The sequence below is a fragment of the Rana temporaria genome, chromosome 2 (genome assembly GCF_905171775.1).
Source record: "Rana temporaria chromosome 2, aRanTem1.1, whole genome shotgun sequence".
NCBI lineage: Eukaryota > Metazoa > Chordata > Amphibia > Anura > Ranidae > Rana > Rana temporaria.
Window position 1 is genome coordinate 188,736,154 of NC_053490.1, and position 19,130 is coordinate 188,755,283.

Here is a 19,130-nt window from a genome sequence, read left to right on the forward strand (position 1 = left end):
TGGAAGATCAGATAAGGAGCCTTGCGTGACAAGGCTGCCAGCTCAGAAACTCGTCTAACTGATGCAACAGCCACCAAAAAGACCTTTTGAAAAAGTGTCAACAAGGGAATCTCCCTAATCTCTTTCAAACAGTTTCTGAAGCACCGAGAGGACCAGCTTCAAGTCCCACAGAGGTAGCGGAGGATGGGCCGGAGGGGCCACATGCCAAACCCCCTGTACAAATGTTCTCACTAGAGAGTGAGCCGCCAAGGGTCGCTGAAAAAAACAAAACAAACAGCCAGGGCAGATATCTGCCCCTTAATTGTACTTAAAGCAAGCTTTTGGTCCACCCCGTGCTGTAAGAACAGCAGGACTCTGGAAACAATATAAGTCCACGGATTCCACCTCCAAGTGCCTTCCAAGTGCGAAGGTAAATCCTACTAGAGGATAACTTTCTAGCCTTCCCCGTGGCAGGAATCACAGAATCCGATAGGCCCCAGTCTTTTAGTACCTGGCTTTCAATAGCCATGCAGTTTAAAGCCAGCGACTGTAAAGCAGGATAAAGCATGGGACCTTGTGACAGCAGGTCCTCTCTCAGCGGTAGACGCCAAGGGACGTCTGCTACTAGACGCACTAGATCGGCGTACCAAGCAATTAGAATCATTGGAATCCCCCTGCCTCCACTCTGCTGCAAAGCGGATGAGGAAGGAGACTTAGAGAAGGGAAGGCATAGATTAGCCGGTACTGAACTCCACGGTGCCACTAATACATCTGTCGCATCTGCCCATGGGTCTCTTGACCTGACCACAAATCTCAATACCTTCCGATTGAGTCGAGATGCCGGGAGATCTACGTCTGGTGTGTCCCATCTTTGGCAAAGGAGCTGAAACACATCCTGGTGCAGACACCATTCTCCTTGGTCCAGCATCTGGCGACTCAGGTAGTCCGCCTGCCAATTTTCCACGTCCGGAATGTATACGGCCGACAAGGCCCGTACACTCCTTTCTGCCCACCTCAGAATGTGAGTGACTTCTGACGCTGCTGCTGAGCTTCTTGGTCCTCCTTGATGGTTGACATATGCCACAAGAACATGGCTGGCAGTGCAAATAGAGCAATACAGCATGGATCACAACAAAAATGGTCGCCGACAGCATGGAGCAGGACACACAGGTAAGCAAAATCTCTTATGGCAGCTTATAACACCGATTTAGCGGACATATCTCACGGTTCCCCACAGGTGAAGCCCTCCCCAAGGCAACCCCCACCCCAGCAGCTAGCCCAGAGAGCCGAAGCAGGGGATTACTACTTACCCTTCCTTCGGGATTGTGCTGGAAGCATCCCAGACAGACCATTTTCCGCATGGTGACGGATGTGACTGTCGGCCCGGCTGCTGCGACTCGGCCCTATAGACCGGTCATATGCATGCTCTGGAGCGTATAGCTCATCGTCCACCTGTAGAGCGATGGGCCTGTCGTGGATGGTTGAATGGGCAAAACTGGGGGGACTACAAGGATCTGGGATCCAGCCAGTTGATCGAAGATCACAGGAACAAACAAAATAAAAACAACAAAAAAACAAAAATGTATTTGAAATAAAACCTCCAGGCCTATGGGCCCAAAGGGAGCCATGTCTTCTCCTTAACTCGGCAGAATAAAAAAACTGAGCTGCTTAGAGCAAGTTGAGGGGATATAGCCAGTAGGACCACCCCCTGGGCGGGGCTGTTCAGCTTTGAAGTTGTTAACACATTTTGCCTAGTCACTACTAAAGGAAGGCTGATACCCACTTTGTCAAGATTAAGGCTGTGTCTGTCCATGAACAAAAGAGACATATCTTCCAGCATAGGGGAGGCCAGAATAAATTCCAAGTGGTGTGTTCTCCCAGGCTGGACACACCTGGTTTATCACCTGTTGATTTATGTTGAGACAGAATTTTGTGAATGTAGTTTCATGTGCAATATAGTTATGATTTTATTACAGTCTGGGCATGTATATAATGGCAAAATAAACTGGCTGCATAGATAAATGGGTTCAGTAGGGATATTGAATTGTGATACCTTTATGTATGTTGTATCTTCTTTAGTTATGGTATGCAGCTACGTTGAGGGTACTTTTTTTAAATTCCATTTGTACCTTTTTTCAGCAGTTCAAAAACCAGAAACTACACACCTTGTACATAGTATTGACGTGCTAATATTAGCGGGCCCATCAAAATTAAAATCTGATTAGTGGATATGGTTCTAGTGAATGGCACACACACTTGTGTGTTAAAACATACCTTGTGTTATTTAGAAAGCGGCGTGACCTGATTTGTACAGCCACATATAATGATGCTGTTGTAGCAAGAAGTTCATTTTTCTCTTGAGATGTCAAGTTGTGTCCTATAATAAGGAAAAATACAAACACGAATAAAAATAAACAAAGATAAAAACACATTATCATATAGCAGTTCACGTGCATAGGCGTGCACAGTTGGTGTGCCTGGGCACACTTTAATCACTCTGTGTATGTACCTCCCAACTGCCCTGGATTGGGTGGGATCATCCCAAGATTTGAATTAAATCCCAGTGTCTTGCCAATCCAGGCTGAATCCCAGAGGCCAGTACCGCAACATGCTCTGGCACTCATCTCTGTTAATTTGCCTCAGTGTCTCGCCTGCAGTTGTGCTCGTCACAGTCAGCAACAGAAGAAACACTATTTGTTTATTCCAGGGAGGGTGTGGATAGTAAAGGCTGGCACTGTGATTGGCTTTATACAGGTGCTAAAGGGTGGAGCGGCATTGGGGGCAGAGCTACAAGCCAAGCATAGCCCCACCCCCTACTCCTTGTTTTATCCTTTAGTACCGCCCTCTCCCTGGCAAAAACAAACAGTATTTCCTCTGTAGCTGCTTGTGACAAATGCAGCTGCAGGGGAGACACAGAAAGAGGATTTAATTACTTATGTTCTCCCTGGGACGCTTCACAGTTCTCAAGGTACTGCAGCTCTGGCTCTTCTCTAAAACATTGGTGATCAACCTAAATATTATAGAGGGCCTGAAATGCTCACCCTGACACTGCTAGAGGGTCACACAAAAATAGTCAGTGATACATGATCGATCTGCCTCATCTGTCTGTTATGCTGGACTGTATATGAAGACCACACTTCACCTGTCACAGTGGTATAATCTTAAGAGGGGGGGGGTTAAGGGACTGGGTTCCATAGAGGTGTATAATGTAAACCTGTATAGCAACCTGCAACTAACTCAATGTGTTGCATCAAGTGCTAAGAAGCGTGCCCCATGCAGGATCCTGTGCCCTAAAGCAACATTACAGGATGTCCCCATACAGCATCCAAGGTTTTACCAAGTTTGCATTCATCAAGATACGCTGCATCTGTGTAGGCATTAAAAAGCAGTGCATTTGATTGAACATTTAAGAAAATAATAAAGCAAAATAATAAACTAGCAAAGCTGATTTTTCTGGAAAAGAGAAGAGGTCCATCACCTACAGACACCAGTGAAAAACCAAGGACTCACGGGATGGGGAAGGGTTATAAGAGGGTCATGTCCTAGAAAGCTTGCCAGGGTTCAATTGCCTCACGTTGCGAGCCTAAAACACTAGTTTATGAAAACAGGTTTGTGACCTGTACTGCAGGATTAGGATATCCTATTATTTTATTGACTATTGGGATGTCTTAAAGCAATCCAATGAGAGATTGGCAACACAAACACAAGCTTAAAGGTCCAACAAAAAATCTATTGACCACTTTAGCCCCGGGCCTGTTTTTCAGAGTCGGTGTTTACGAGACAAAACCATTTTTTTTTGCTAGAAAATTACTTAAAACCCCCAAACATTATATATATTTTTTTCTAACACCCTAGAGAATAAAATGGCAGTCATTGCAATACTTTTTGTCACACCGTATTTGCCCAGCGGTCTTACAAGCGCACTTTTTTGGGAAAAAATTAACTTTTTTAAATTAAAAAATAAGACAACAATAAATTTGGCCCAATTTTTTTATATATTGTGAAAGATAATGTTATGCCGAGTAAAATGATACCCAACATGTCACGCTTAAAAATTGCGCCCGCTCGTGGCATGGCGTCAAACTTTTACCCTTAAAAATCTTGATAGGCGACGTTTAAAAAATTCTACAGGTTGCATTTTTTGAGCTACAGAGTAGGCCTAGGGCTAGAATTATTGCTCTCACTCCAACGATTGCGGCGATACCTCACTTGTGTGGTTTGAATACCGTTTTCATATGCGGGCGCTACTCGCGTATACGTTCGCTTCTACGCGCGAGCTCGACGGGGCGCTTTAAAACATTTTTTTGGGGTTTTCGCATTTATTTTTATTTATTTTACAATTTTTAACACTGAAAAAAAAAAAAAAATTATCACTTTTATTCCTATTACAAGGAATGTAAACATCCCTTGTAATAGAAAAAAGCATGACAGGTCCTCTTAAATATGAGATCTGGGGTCAAAAAGACCTCAGATCTCATATTTAGGCTTAAATGCAAAAAAAAAGAAATGTAATTTTTTCAAATGACAAAAAAAATAATGTTTCTTTAAGAGGCTGGGCGGGACTGACGTTTTGACGTCACTTCCGCCCAGCAGAGCTATGGGGACGGGCGAAGGAGATTTTTCCTTCAGTCTCGTCCCCGCTCAGCTAGTGAACGGTCGCGATCCCCTCCGCCGCTACCGACGGCTACAGTAAGCAGCGGAGGGCGTGAGGGGGCCCTCTCCCGCCACCGATAACGGCGATCTTGCAGCGAATTCGCCGCGGAGACCGCCATTATCGTTTACACGGCCGCCCACAGAAGAGATGAATATCTCGATTGTGGCAGCAGCTGCTGCCGTTACCGAGATATTCATATTTAAAGTGAGGACGTATAACGACGGTGGGCGGTCGGCAAGTAGTTAAGATGAGATAAGGACCCTTACAGGGCCACCTGAAGAACTTTTCAATCTATGCCAGAGTTCAGCAAGGCTTGAACATCTACCTGATAAAACTTGGCAAACGTGATCAGAACAGATGGGAGCATTGCAGACTCAATTGAGGCCCAGTGCTGAAAGGCCTATGAACATAAAGCACAAGCAATGTTGGTGTAGCGCTCTCTCCACTGTGCCTTTGTATTCTGACAGGAGGACCCCCCCCCCCCCCCCCCGGTTTTCCAGCAAGACCATTTGACAGAAGTCGGTTGTGAGACTGGCTTCTGTTGCACAGGCAGCTGTACACACTGTCTGAATGTCTGGATCATGTGTTCCCAGCTTTAACCTCCTGGGATAACCACACATCCCAGGAAGCTGCTGGAGTAGGGTCACACAGTGGCCAAATTATGTAGCTGGTGTGCATGATCAAAGGCTGGCCAAAACTAAAAAGAAACAGTTCGCTTCCAATTACAGAGGAGAACCAATACAGCAGGTATCTGAATCCAATGCTGCCAATATGACAAGTATCTTAATCCAGGGCAATGGCCCCCATTCACGTAGAAGCGTGCATCTTTGTGCGGGCGTAACATATCCTATTTACGTTACGCCTCCGCAACTTTGACAGGCAAGTGCAGTATTCTCAAACCAAAGTAATGGCGTAGTGTAAATAGGCCGGCGTAAGCCCACCTAATTCAAATGTGGAATATGTGGGCGTGTGTTATGTAAATTTAATGTGACCCCACGTAAATGACGCTTTTTACGAACGGCGCAAGCATCCCAGTGTGCATGCTCCAAATTAACCCGCAAGAAGCCAATGCTTTCGACATGAACGTAAATGACGCACAGCCATATTCGCGAACGACTTACACAAACAACGTAAAACGTGAAAAATGTGACGCTGTTCCGACGTCCTAACTTAACATTGGTACGCCTCATCTACTCCTCATATAGCAGGGGTAACTTTACGCCGGGAAAAGCCTAACGTAAACGGCGTATCTGTAATGCGACGAATGGGCGTACGTTCGTGAATTGGCGTATCTAGCTGATTTACATATTTCTAGGCGTAAATCAGCGTACACGCCCCTAACGGCCAGCGTAAATATGCAGTTAAGATACGAAGGCGTAGGAGACTTACGCTGGTCGTATCTTAGTGAAATTTTGGCGTATCTGATTATTTGAAACAGGCGCCAAGATACGACGGCTCAGATTCAGATGCGACGGCGTATCTGGAGATACGCCATCGTATCTCCTACGTGAATCTGGGTCAATGTTGCAAAACAGCATTTTCTTTAACATAAAAAAAGGTCTACTTTAACAAGAGGTATATGATATAATTGGCACATTGAAGTTTTCTGAATTTTTTAAAAAAAAATATTAGGAGGTAAATTAGTGAATGCAAGGCTATTGTTTTGTTTTGCTGTAAATGAGCTCCCCTGCCGTCTTAGAAAATAAAGACAAACAAAAAAAAACAACAACTTAGACTGCAATACTCACCTTTCATCTAAAGCAGTCCCCCACAGTATTATACTTTGAATGAATAGGTGTCCTGGCTCACTGCACCCATCATTCAAAATTAATAGAAGTGGAGAACAAGGCTGACATCACATCAGTACCGCTCATTAACATTCAGATGCTCTGGGCAGGAGAAGACATTTGGGGGGAGTGTACATGCTGGGGGGAAGGGGCCCCCGGAGGGGATAAGTGTTGAACCCAGAGTTGGGATTTAAAAAGTATTAACCAAGTAATCAAATACCTAGCAACCTGACCTACATTTACATTAACTGGAACCTTAATTAGTTCATTATTCAATCATTTTAATTACCTGTTATCTGATAAGAACTGGACTTTACAAAAGATATACAATTTCTGACCCAGTGGAAAAATGTATTGCACACACAGATTATACAACTTGTGGGCAGCGATTGTTACTATTTCTACAGAAAAAGGTATTTGAATTTACGGTATACTGTATGTTGCTAATTGCTGTCAGATATGCTGGAGAAGAGATCACAGTGGATCCTGTTCGAGCACCCACCTGAGGACAAATAATAGTCTGCTGCTCTCCACAATACTTGTGACAGTGTATGTCCTGCTCAGGGAATGTCATACATTGTTTAACCCCTTCCCGACCAGTCGCCGCAGTTATACTTTGGCAGGATAGCTCCCCAGGGTAAGCCGTCGTAGCTGTACGTCGGCTCTTTAAGAAGCTATAGCAGGCGTGTGCCCGCAGCATGTCCCCGTAGCCAATGTGTGTGCCCAGTGGGCACGATGACCGTCGGGCACCCGCGATCGCTTGTGACAGAGCAAGAGCCAGGATCTGTGTGTTTAAACACACAAACCCCAAGTCTGTCAGGGGAGAGGAGACAGATTGTGTGTTCCTACTGAGTAGGAACAATCTTATGTCTCCTCCTCAAGTAAGACACATTTCCCCTACAGTTAGAACATCTAGGGAACACAATTAACCCCTTGATTGCCCCTAGTGTTAACCCCTTTCCTGCCAGTGACAGTTATACAGTAATCGGTGGCTTTGTTTTAGCTCTATCGCTGTATAAATGCCAATGGTCCCAAAAAAGTGTCAAACTAGTAAAAAAAAATATTATGAATTAAAACCCTTGTTAGACTTACCGGTAACGGTATTTCCAGGACAGCTACTTGAGATAATTGTCTCCGCCCTCTACAGGAAACACAAATCATACAATTTAAAAGGCCCCTTCCTTTCCTCTGACCTTCAGTTGTTTAGAAGATCAAGTAAACCTCCACCAAAGTGCACTCGGCAGAGGAAAAACATAATACAAAAAAAAACAAAAAAAAAACACACCAACATCAGGTGAAAAGAAAAACAAGGTGGGAATATAGACGCTGTCCTGGAAGGTTCCTGGATATACCATTACCGGTAAGTCTAACAGGGGTTTTCCCCCCTCACCTTTCAGGACAGCTACTTGAGAGGATAAGCAAGATACTATACCTTAGGGAGGGACAACAGCCTGAAGCACTTTCCGACCAAAGGAGAGGCCCTGGCTGGAAAGCATCTGAACTCTATAATGTTTGACAAATGCATGAGAGGAGGACCAGGCGGCAGCTTTAGAAATTTCATCCCATGATGCCCCCACTCTTTCTGCCCATGAAGTAGCCATGGGTCTTGTTGAATGAGCCCTAATTCTAGAAGGAGGACTACGACCTGATGCTTTGTAAGCTTCACAAATAGCTTCCCTAATCCATCTAGCGATAGAGTTTTTGGACGCTTGGGATCCCTTTTTGGGGCCACTGAACAATACCAACAGTTGGGAGCAACTCCTAAACCCACAGGATTTATCTAAGTAAAGCAGAAGACATCTGTTTCCTCTTCTGCATTTTTAGGAGAGGAAAACGTACTAGGAAGGACTACTTCCTGGGACCTATGAAAGTTAGAAGAAACTTTGGGCAAATAGAAAGGATCAGGCTTGATAAACTACCATGTCCTCTAAAATCATCAGAAAGGGATCTTTACAGCAAAGGGACTGCAGATCAGAAATCTTTCTCCCTGACGTAACAGCCAAAAGGAAGAAAATCTTCAATGAAATACATTTCAGGGAAGCTTCATGCAAAGGCTCAAACGGAGCCCTTGTTGGAGCATTAAGCACTAATGACATATCCCAAGGAGGTACATGTTTGACGATCCTGGGAGCATGTCTAGATCTAACTGAAAGGAACCTCCTGACTAAAGGATCCTCAGCTAGCCTCTTGTCTGAAAATACAGACAGGGCCGCAACCTGAACCCCTAAGGGTGCTTACAGAAAGACCTTTCTCCACTCCCTTGTGTACAAAATCTAGAACACTGGGAGTAGAAAAATAATCTGAACCAGATTTTCTTTGCCAGGAATAAAAAAGTTTTCCAAACGTTCCCATAGATTCTTCTAGTTACTAACGTATGGCTGTCTAGGATAGTTTGAATAACTGTCTCTGAACAGACTTTCAACTGTAAGATGCACTGCTCAGCCTTCAGGCCGTCAAATGGAAGGTCTGAGGGTTTGGATGCAATACTGGTCTCTGATGGGAGTAGATCCTTCCGCTCTGACAGGGGCCAGGGAAGTTCCACAGAGAGGATCTTCAGAGAGGAGAACCAACTCCTCCGGGGACCACCAGGGGGAGATCAGGACCACTTCTGCCCGATCCTGAATAATTTTCCGAACTACCAGAGGCAAGAAGGGAACAGGAGGGAAGGCGTAGGCCAGAGCGAAATCCCACGGGAAGGAGAGAGCATCCATCCCTAAAGGACTCTGTCTCTCTCTCCAGTTTTTTTTTTTTTTACCACTTCAGACTTAACCAAAAAGGACTGCGAGACTTGCTCACTGTTACTTTGCCCATTACATCTCTTCTATGGTTTCGCATCATGTGTGTTTTTTTCCCCTCATTTATTTATTTATTATTTTTTTTTTTTCCCCATACATTTTTCTTCTTCTTCATTCCTTCTTATATATAAAGAAAGAGTCATTCACAAATGAACAACCAAAATTAGCTTTAGCATCATCCCCGAGGGCAACCCTCGCATCAAGTGCTCCCCTGTCTCTTACTTCTATTCCCCCCCAATCCTAGTCCTCCCCCCACCACCCCCCCACAGATCTGTCTATAACATTGACGTTCAACCTGTTTATTTCTGTATTTTCACCTGTCTGTTTCTATCAATGCCTGCGCAAATTTTTCTGACATTTTGAAAGCTCTCCATTTCTCCCAGGCTGCTCTACATCTGGCCTCCCCTCCCAGTTCTCCTTGTCCCAGATATTAAATTTCTGCTATAAAATCCACTCGAATCCACTCTTATGGATGGCCTCTTTGGGTGTAACCAGTTCTTTGGAATTAGGCCCTTTGCTGCATTTAGCAACACTGGAACTAAAGTCATTCCATACTGTTTTTTTGGCCTATCTGAAACAGACAAGTCAAGGGATTCGGCATAATCCTTTCCCCTGTTATTTCTTCTATATATTCTAGAACTTCTTCCCAGTACTCTTGTATTCTCGGGCAGTCCCACCAGATATGCACTGTCGTTCGTATTTTTTTACACTCCCTCCAACACAACGCAGAATTATTTGGATGTATTTTACTCATTCTCTCAGGGGTCAAATGCCAGCGTACCATACATTTGTAATTTACTTCGATAGTGGTGATATCCGAGGCAAAATTGAACACTGCACCTATCATTTGGGAGTCCTCTAGCTCAGTGCTCCCTGCGTCTCTAAGTCTGTTAATATTCCGTATAGTAACGCTATTCCGTGTTTTAGTGGTTTTTCCAATGGAACATAGCTTTTCTATTGGGTTTAATGTTTTGTCGTCTCTAATCGGCTATGGTAAAGTGCTCACAAAATGCTTTAACTGAAAATACTCCCATTCACTTAAATGTTAAACCCCTTCTAGTGCTTGTAAATCATTTATTGACCTTATTTTACCTTGTGTGACAATATCACCTAATTTTTTAGTGCCCAGTTGTCTTCCCATCCGTGTCTTATTGCCTGGTGGAAAAAAAACGCTGCTAATGGGATTGATGGGGAGTTATATTCCCATTTTTCCCGCCTATATAATGTGTCCCATATTTTAAATACATTCTTCGTTATACTATGAGTGGGCAAGATTCACAGAAAACTCCGGCGGCGTAACGTATCGTGTTTACGTTACACCGCCGCAAGTTTTCAGCGCAAGTGCCTGATTTACCAAGCACTTGCGTGTAAACATATGGCGGTGTATCGTAAAGACGACGGCGTGTACCATTTAAATTAGGCGCGCTCCCGCGACGGACTGCGCATGCTCCGTTTTGAAATTCCCGCCGTGCTTTGCGCAAAGTGATGTAATTTTTTTGAACGGCGACGTGCGTAACGTACTTTCGTATTCCCGGACGTCTTACGCCAAAAAAAAAAAAAGTGAAATTCGACCCGGGAACGACGGCCATACTTTAACATGGCTCATCTAAAGTTAAGCCATGTTAAAGCAGGCTTAACTTTGCGACGGGAAAAAGTTACTAGCGACAACGTAACAAATGCGAAAACCGTCGTGGATCGCCGTAAAAGCCAATTTGCATACCTGACGCAGGTAAACGACGCAAAATCCACCCAGCGGCGGCCGAAGTATTGCAGCCTAAGATCCGAAGGCGTACAAAGCCGTACGCCTGTCGGATCTTAGGGCTATCTATGCGTAACTGATTCTATGAATCAGTCGCATAGATACACTCAGAGATACGCCGTCGTATCTCTTCTGTGAATCTGGCCCTGAGTGTCCGTGCCCATATTCCTAACTTTAAGTAGTATCCATTCATTCTTATTTAATTGTGTCATACTTATTGTGTCTTCCATCTGTACCCACTTCTTTTTAGTATATATGTTTGTCCATTCTGCTAACCTTGCTAATATTACAGCTTAATAGTATATCTTTATATCTGGGAGCGCCAACCCCCCATTTTTTTTCGACTTAGAAAAGTATAATTTACTCTGGCCTTTTAACCCTGCCATATATATTTTGAAATTAGTTTTAATTATCTTAAAAAAAGCTTTGTGGAATTCTTATAGGAAGCATTTGAAATTTATAGATTTTTGGTAATATCATAATTTTAAATGCATTGATCCTACCTATCCAGGAGATCGGTTTCTTTGCTAAGTTGTTCATATCTTGTTTTATTTCATTAACTAAGGGGATATAGTTGGCCAGGTATAGTTTTTCTACTCTGGGGGTCATCTTTATTCCTATGTTAAAGTTTTTTTTCCCCAAGTAAATGGAAATTCTTTCTGTAGATCTTTTTCTTTTATATCAATTCCTAGGTTCAAGATTACGGTTTTTATAGGATATATTTTAAAATTAGAGAGTTCCCTGTATTTTAGTTCTTTCATTACATTAGGAAGAGAGAGGCTAGGTTTGGTCACATATAGGAGTATGTCGTCTGCGAATGCCGCCACCTTATGCTCATCTTCCCCCACTCTCACCCCCCTATATCTGGGTTTTTTCGAATTTTAGCCAATAATGGTTCCAGCGATATTACATACAGGAGGGGTGAGAGCGGGCAACCCTGTCTGGTTTCATTCATCATTTCAAACACAGACGACACACTACAGTTGACCTTCACCCTTTCCATCCGGTGTTTATATAGGTTTTCAACCCATTTCATAAATCTGAGCCTCAAACCTATACTTCGCAAGGTTTCCATCATAAACCCCCAGTCAACTCTGTGAAATGCTTTTTCAGCATCTATTGACATGAGTACAACTGTTTTTTTTCTTACCGTCCTCCTGTAGTAACAGTATGGTTCTTAGACTGTTATCCCTCCCTTCTCTCCCCTTTACAAATCCCTCCTGATCTACGTTTATTAAGTCCGGCATTAATGACTTTATCCTCGTTGCCAATATTTTTGCATACACCTTTATGTCAGCATTCAATAATGCTATTGGGCGATAATTGGAACAAAGGGTTCCATCTTTTCCAGTTTTAGGGATAATCAAAATGTTGGCAAGGAGAGATTATTTTCTTATTTCTTCCTCTTCTCCCAATCTGTTAAAATAGTTGCATAGCTCTGGGACCAGAAGTTCTTTAAATTTTTTTGTAATACGTAATCGGTATCCCATCCGGGCCTGGATTTCCTCCCGAGTTATTGGATCTTCTAGGGATTCTGCATTTTCTAGCGACATCCTTGGTAAAGTAGCTTCCTCCAAGTATTCCTCAATTTTTATTTTTCCGTTTTCTTTCTGCCCCTGAGTTTCTCCCTTTCTAATGGAATACAGTGCACTATAAAACGTCTGAAAGGCCCCTGCAATTTCAGAAGTCATATTTTATCTGTCCTGCCTGGTTCTTTATTTTTTCAATATAGTTTATATTTTTTTTCCTTGGATATTCTGGCCAGATATTTCCCTGGTTTGTTCCCCCATTTATATCTTTCTTTTACAGCATTCTTAAATAGGTTTCTGATTTCAAGTTCCATCAGGTCTCTAAGTTGGGCCCTCTTTATCACTATTTTCTGGTATGTGTTGCTTTCTCCTTGGTCTTTATGTTTTTGTTCGAGGTCCTGTAATTCCCTTATTATATTTTTCCTATTTTCTTCTCTTGTCTTCTTTTTTTCTGCCCCTATGGAGATTAACTTGCCCCTAATACACGCCTTATGAGCTTCCCATATTGTTGCAGTACTAACATCGGGTGTATTGTTTGTCAAAAAATATTGCTCTCTCTTTTTACTACGCTACATACCTCCATGTCATCTATGAGTTCTTCATTCAGATTCTACGTCCCTTTTCTTTGTTCTATCTCATTAAACCGTATCTTAACCATTACCGGAGCATGGTCACATATTGATATTATACCTATTGAAGTTTTAATTACATATTCCAATACTCCGTGATCTACCATTAGATAGTCCAATCTTGAATACATATCGTGCACTGATGAATGATAAATAGTCTTTTGTTAGGATGTGTAATTGTCCACGGGTCTATTAACTGCTGACTAGACTTTTTTTTTTTTTTAATAGTCGCAGTTGCTTGGAGTCTCGCATCTGTGCACCAGACGTACTATCAAGATGATGTTCCATTGTAAAGTTGAAATCTCCTGCTAAAATTACATAACCTTGTTTAAAGTCCATTAATGCGTTTAGAATCCCCCTGAGATACTTTTGGGGGTGTCTTTTAGGACAGTATATATTTGCAAGTGTGTATTTTTTCCCTTGAAGGGCCCTCCTTAAAAACAAATAGCGACCCTCTGGGTCGACTTTCCTTTCTTCCACCTTGAAACTAATATTTTTCCCTATCCCTATGGCAACCCCCTTTGCTCTTTTCTGTGGGGAATCTCCATAGTACCAAGTTGGGACTGCCCGAGAATAGAGTCCAACGTTGGAATCCAATGTTATATGTGTCTCCTGCAGAAATACTATTTCTGCATAATAGCTTTCTATCTCTTTTAAGACCATATGTCTTTTCTGGGGAGCTGAGGCCTCTTACATTATATGCAATAAAATTTACGTCAGACATATCCCTTTTCTTTTTTTCCCAGCAGGTGTTTATTTTGTTATGTAGTATACAGATCCTAATCCCTTGCCCACCCCCCCTCCCTCCCTTCTCCTCCCTTCCATGGTTAAACCTCAACCCTATGCTCTTGATATAGGGCATTTTCTGTTGCACATCTCTTGGCGCCCTTAGTTCCAAGGTGGATTCTAAATGACACGATCCCTACTCCCTAATTACTAGGGCGTTAGCGCCAGAACACTCCCCAAGTCCTCGGTCTCCCTCCCCCACTCCTTCCCCTGTAGATCTTCCCAACCTCCCCCCCCACATCCCCTTCCCCCACCATCCCCTCCACCTCCCCCCCAGACCTCTTATTGATTTTTGACAAAATTCTGGCATTTCCTCCAAAAATCTTAATTTTGCCGTGACCCCATTTTTCCTTCCAATCAGACAGGCTGGGAAACCCCAGTTATACTGGATTTATTGCTCCTGTAGAGCTCTTAATGGTTTTAAATTTCTTCTTCTTCTCATCGTCTCTTGGGACAGGTCTTGGTATATTTGAATATTGTGCTCTTCGAATTTTATTGGCGACTTTCTTCTCAAGTTTTTCCATAATAGATTTTTCTCCTCCCAGCATTTGAATCGCACAATAATGTCTCTGGGGTTATCTTGTGGTATTTCTCTTGGTCTTCTTATCCTGTGTGTCTGTTTTATTATTAGTGGGGAGGATATTTCTATATCTAACAGTGGGTTACAAATTTTTCTTATTATTTCTGGTAGATTTTCGGATTGCAATAAATCTGGGACTCCGAGTATTCTGATGTTTTTCCTCCTGTCCCTATTTTCTTGGTCTTCTAATTTGTACGCTTGTTCCTGTTGATCCCGTTTTAGAGATTTAATCTCTGCCTCTAAATTTCTAATGGTGATTGTATTGCAGACTTTTTTTTTCTACTTCTTCCAATCTTTCCAGTATGTGCCCCATGTTTCTCTCCATTCTCTCTATTTGTGATTTAAGTGATTTTTCTAGTGCGGCAAACATGCTTTGTATTTCAATTTTTGTTGGTAGTAGCGTCATATTATGCTGTTCCGTCTCCATTGTTGGTTCAGGATCTATTTCCTCCTCCTGATCTAACCTAGACTCAGAATGTGTATCCTGTTCTGCAAGGTTTTTAGGAGCATTTTTTTTTCTCTTTTTTCTTCTCTTTTTCTGTCTGGTTAACTTTAGTACCTTGTTGTTTTTCCGCTGCCAGTTGGTCCCCATTTCCCCCGTAGATCACAAATTTACTTAGCGGCCAGGGCCTGGGCTCTGGCTTAATCGGGGGATTTTTGCAGTAGCTCCCATTCCTCTTGTAGTCATTTTTGGGGCTTATCCTTCACTCGCCTTTATGCTACTGGATTACTTAATAATCAGTAGTCTACTCTGTCCCCCAGACCTTACATTATAGGCCTGGTAAGGACTTAAAGGACTATCAGCAAACTCCTACTGCTAAAGTCCTTGAGTGAGGGGGTATAGCTACCAATACTGGCCTTATATAACCCTTTTTCCCCTTTAAACACCACAATTGCCGTGCTTTATTTTTAATTTACACTCCTTATCCTAAAGAAATGGTGGATCTCTAGGGGGAGAAAAAAAAAAAAAAAAAGGAGCACCCTGTTAACTTTGATTTGAACAACCAGGATCCATGGGAGGGCACCATCACCAGAAACTCTTTGTGTTGGTCGTGTGGACCCAATTTCTTGTGTTGTCCCCCTCTGTTATAATGTCTTATATTATAAGGTCACAAGCAGTTCGCAACTCATAACTAATCATTCACTATTATACTATTTCGTTTTCTATAGATCACATGGGCAATACCATATCCTGGGAAGATCTTTTACTTTTTTTCAAGTTTACTCTTTAATTAGTTGTCCATTGTCCCTTTTTCCCCCCTGAAAATGAAATTGCTCTGCAGGAAAAGGAAAGGGAAGACGGATATTTAGCTGCTTTTGGTAGTAGCTTTGGTAGTAGCTCCCACACTATATATCCTTCTCTAATACCAAGTTCAATACTGGTTCAATACAAGATCAATATTACATTCCTGTGTGCAAGAGCTCCCAGCAAATAGCGGAAAAGGCCAGTTAAACCAAAAAACAAAACAAAAAAAAAAGGGCTAAGTCCTACATTTATGTTCAATTTGTTTTGACTCGTGAAAAAAAAAAAGAAGGAGAGAGCGTCCCAGGTAGTTTAAAGCAAAAATGTCTGTAATCAGATTGTTTTGCTCGGTCTTCCTACTGAACATTTGATATACCCCAGACAGTTTCCCATTGATCAATATGGTACTCACCGCTTTGTTGCTTCCACGGAGGGGAATTTGATCTCACTGGCTGGAACAAGGACCAAGATTGTGTATGCTTGTGGGAGGAGGGGGTGCGAGGAGTGAGGGATACGAACTGTTGCAGACAGCTACCACTCACACATCCCGTGCCGGTTTCACCGCTGCTGACAGTCTTCCCAGCGGGCGCTCCTTACCCAGAGCTACGGTCTAGCTAACGGCGCTGATGTGCGCGGTAATATCGGATTGCCTGGGACCCCCACCGGTCGCCTTCCGTGTGGGATGGATCATCCGTTCGTTGCCCCGTGGAGCCAGATAGCCGGGGAGCCACCTGCTTCTCCCATTAGGTATGCAACTTCTCCCGAAATTGCATCTGCGGTGTCCGCGGGTTCAGTCCGGAGTCTCTCTCTCCAGTTAGTAAAAACCTGCCAGTTTCCTGTTGAGACTGGAGGCAGGAAGACCCCATCTTAGCACAATCTCCTGTGACATGCTTTGATGCAACTCCCAACAGCTGGAACTCAGGCTTACCCTGCTCAGATAGTCCGCCAGCATGTTCTCCGAACCTCTGATGTGGACTGCCCTGATCGAGGTGACATTGATTTCCGCCCAGGAAAGGATCTGCTGTGATAACGTTAGGAGTGACTCCGAATGAGTGTCCCTTTGCTTGTTCAGGTATGTTGTGGCATTGTCTGGAAAACACCAACAGGTCTTTTGAACTGAGCTTCTACTGCAGAACCAAGAGAGCTTTCCCTACAGCTAGTAGTTCCCTGAAATTCGAGGAGCGGTCTGCCTCCTCCGGTGACCAAGCTCCTTGGGCCTGCCAGCCCTGAGAATGCGCACCCCAGCCCCACAGACTGGCGTCTGTGGTAACCTTCACTGGAGCATGTTGCGCCCAGTTCTTCCCTCCCTGCAGGTGTTCTCCCTGCTCCCACCAGGAGAGATTGAACTAGTTGATCCAGAGAATCCTTTCTGCTACCCCAATGATGAAAGAGAAACACCTAAAGGGGTCTGGAGTGCAATTGGGCCCAGGGAACTCCTGGGATAGCTGCGGTCATTAAACCTAATAACTTCATGACCCGCCAAAAGCAAGATATGTGGGAGCAACCTGAAGGCCTGCACGGCAATAATTTTTTCTGAGTAACAGAGTCTATTAAAGCGGATGTCCGCTCAAAAAAAATATTAAAAGCCAGCAGCTACAAATACTGCAGCAGCTGACTTTTAATATTAGGACACTTACCTGTCCTGGAGTCCAGCGGCGTCAGCAGCAGAGGACGAGCGATCGCTTGTCACCCTGCTGCTCCCCCCTCCATCCACGGTGAGGGAACCAGGAAGTGAAGCGCTCCGGCTTCACTGCCGATTCCCTACGGCGCATGCGCGAGTCGCACTGCGCCCGCCGATTGTTCCCAGTACACAACGGGGGACGGACGGGATGTCAGAAAAAAAACATCTTTTGCCCGTGACGTGTGGCCAGAAGTGGGTGCAAATACTTGTCTTTAGACAGGTATCTGCACCCCCCTCCCCCCTGAAAGGTGTCAAATGTGACACCGGAGGGGGGGAGGGTGCCGATCAGCGCGACTTCACTTTAGGGTGGAGATCCGCTTTAAATAACCCAGAAAAAGTATGTTCTGGGAGGGTACCAGACAAGACTTCCGTTGGTTGACTTTCCACCCCAGATCCTGAAAGGTCCGCAGAACCAACTGCAGATCTCGGATAAGGGATTCTTTGTCTCGGGCAAAGATAAGAAAATCGTCCAGATATGGGACGATCGATACACTTTGAATCCGAAAAAAGGCCATGACTTCGGCCATGATCTTAGTAAAAATTCTGGGCAATGCCGAGAGACCGAAAGGGAGGGCATTGAACTGCCAATGACTCATCCCGTTGTCCATGAGAATCGCAACTCTGAGAACTTTTGGTGGTTCTGGCAGATTGGAACATAAAGATAAGCGTCCTGAAGATCCAGGGTAACCATGAATACCTCTGGCCATAATAGATTCCTCACAGAGTAAATGTTTTCCACCCGGAAACGTCTGTAGAGAATATACTTGTTCAGGACGCTCAAATTGATGACCATCCGGAAGCCGCCGGAGCCTTTCTGAAATCCCTGGAATTCTTGATTTTCCGGGGGAGGGGAAATTACCCATTCTGTTTCCCACATGGAAACTAGATTCAACATGGCTTGCTGCCTCTCTTGGTTTCTCGGCAGATGAGTAAGAAAAAATCTTTGGGGTGGAAAATTTTTGAATTACAACCTGTAACCCCTGTCTAATGTTTGAAGGATAAAGGAATTGCCGTAAATCTTTTCCCATTTCTTGACAAAGTGGGGCAACCTTCCCCCTACCTCTATCTTGGCGTCACTGGGGAGTTTTTGAAGGGGCTGAAGCAGTAAAGAGAATCCCCTTCTTCTGGTTATGTTTGTTAAAAGACCACTTTTTCTTCGCCTGTTGGCTCCAAAATTAGCTTTGTTTTGGAAACCACAAAAAGTCTTATTGTGTGGCTTATTCTTTTAAGAAGGAAAATGTTTACTCTTCTCAGAGAAACGAGCTAGGACCTGCTCCAAGGAGGAACCAAATAAGAGCTTTCCTTCAAAGGGAATGCCACAGAGCTTGTTCTTGGAGACTAGGTCCCCCTCCCAAGCCTTAAGCCAGATTGCTTGTCTATCTGAATTAATGAGAGCAGAAGACTTTGCTGTAGCTTTCACAAAAGCAGCAGCCACATCAGCCAAGAAGGCTACTGCTTTAGGAATGAGTGGGAGGCACTCCCTAATCTCCTCTTTGGGGGTGTTAGACGAAAGGAGCTCGTCCAGACGCTGAACCCATACATCTAGTTTCCTAGCCACACAGGTGGATGCTACAGCTGGACCCAAGGATAAAACTGAAGCAACCCAGGCCTTAGGTAGGAAAGACTTGGCCTTCCTATCCATATGCTTCTTCAGGACCCCTGAATCTTCAAAGGACAGGTCTGACTTTTTAGAAACCCGAGACATAGG

At 43.8% G+C, this 19,130-nt stretch overlaps 1 protein-coding gene across 1 annotated transcript in view; it reads right to left on the reverse strand.

The window, feature by feature from the left end:
- PCCA (propionyl-CoA carboxylase subunit alpha) overlaps positions 1-19,130 on the reverse strand; it is a 935,313-nt gene that overhangs the window by 346,150 nt on the left and 570,033 nt on the right. Inside the window, exon 18 of the mRNA XM_040336164.1 lies at positions 2,254-2,356. Within this exon, the coding sequence (XP_040192098.1) occupies positions 2,254-2,356 (103 nt within the window). The remainder of the gene's footprint in view (positions 1-2,253; positions 2,357-19,130) is intronic.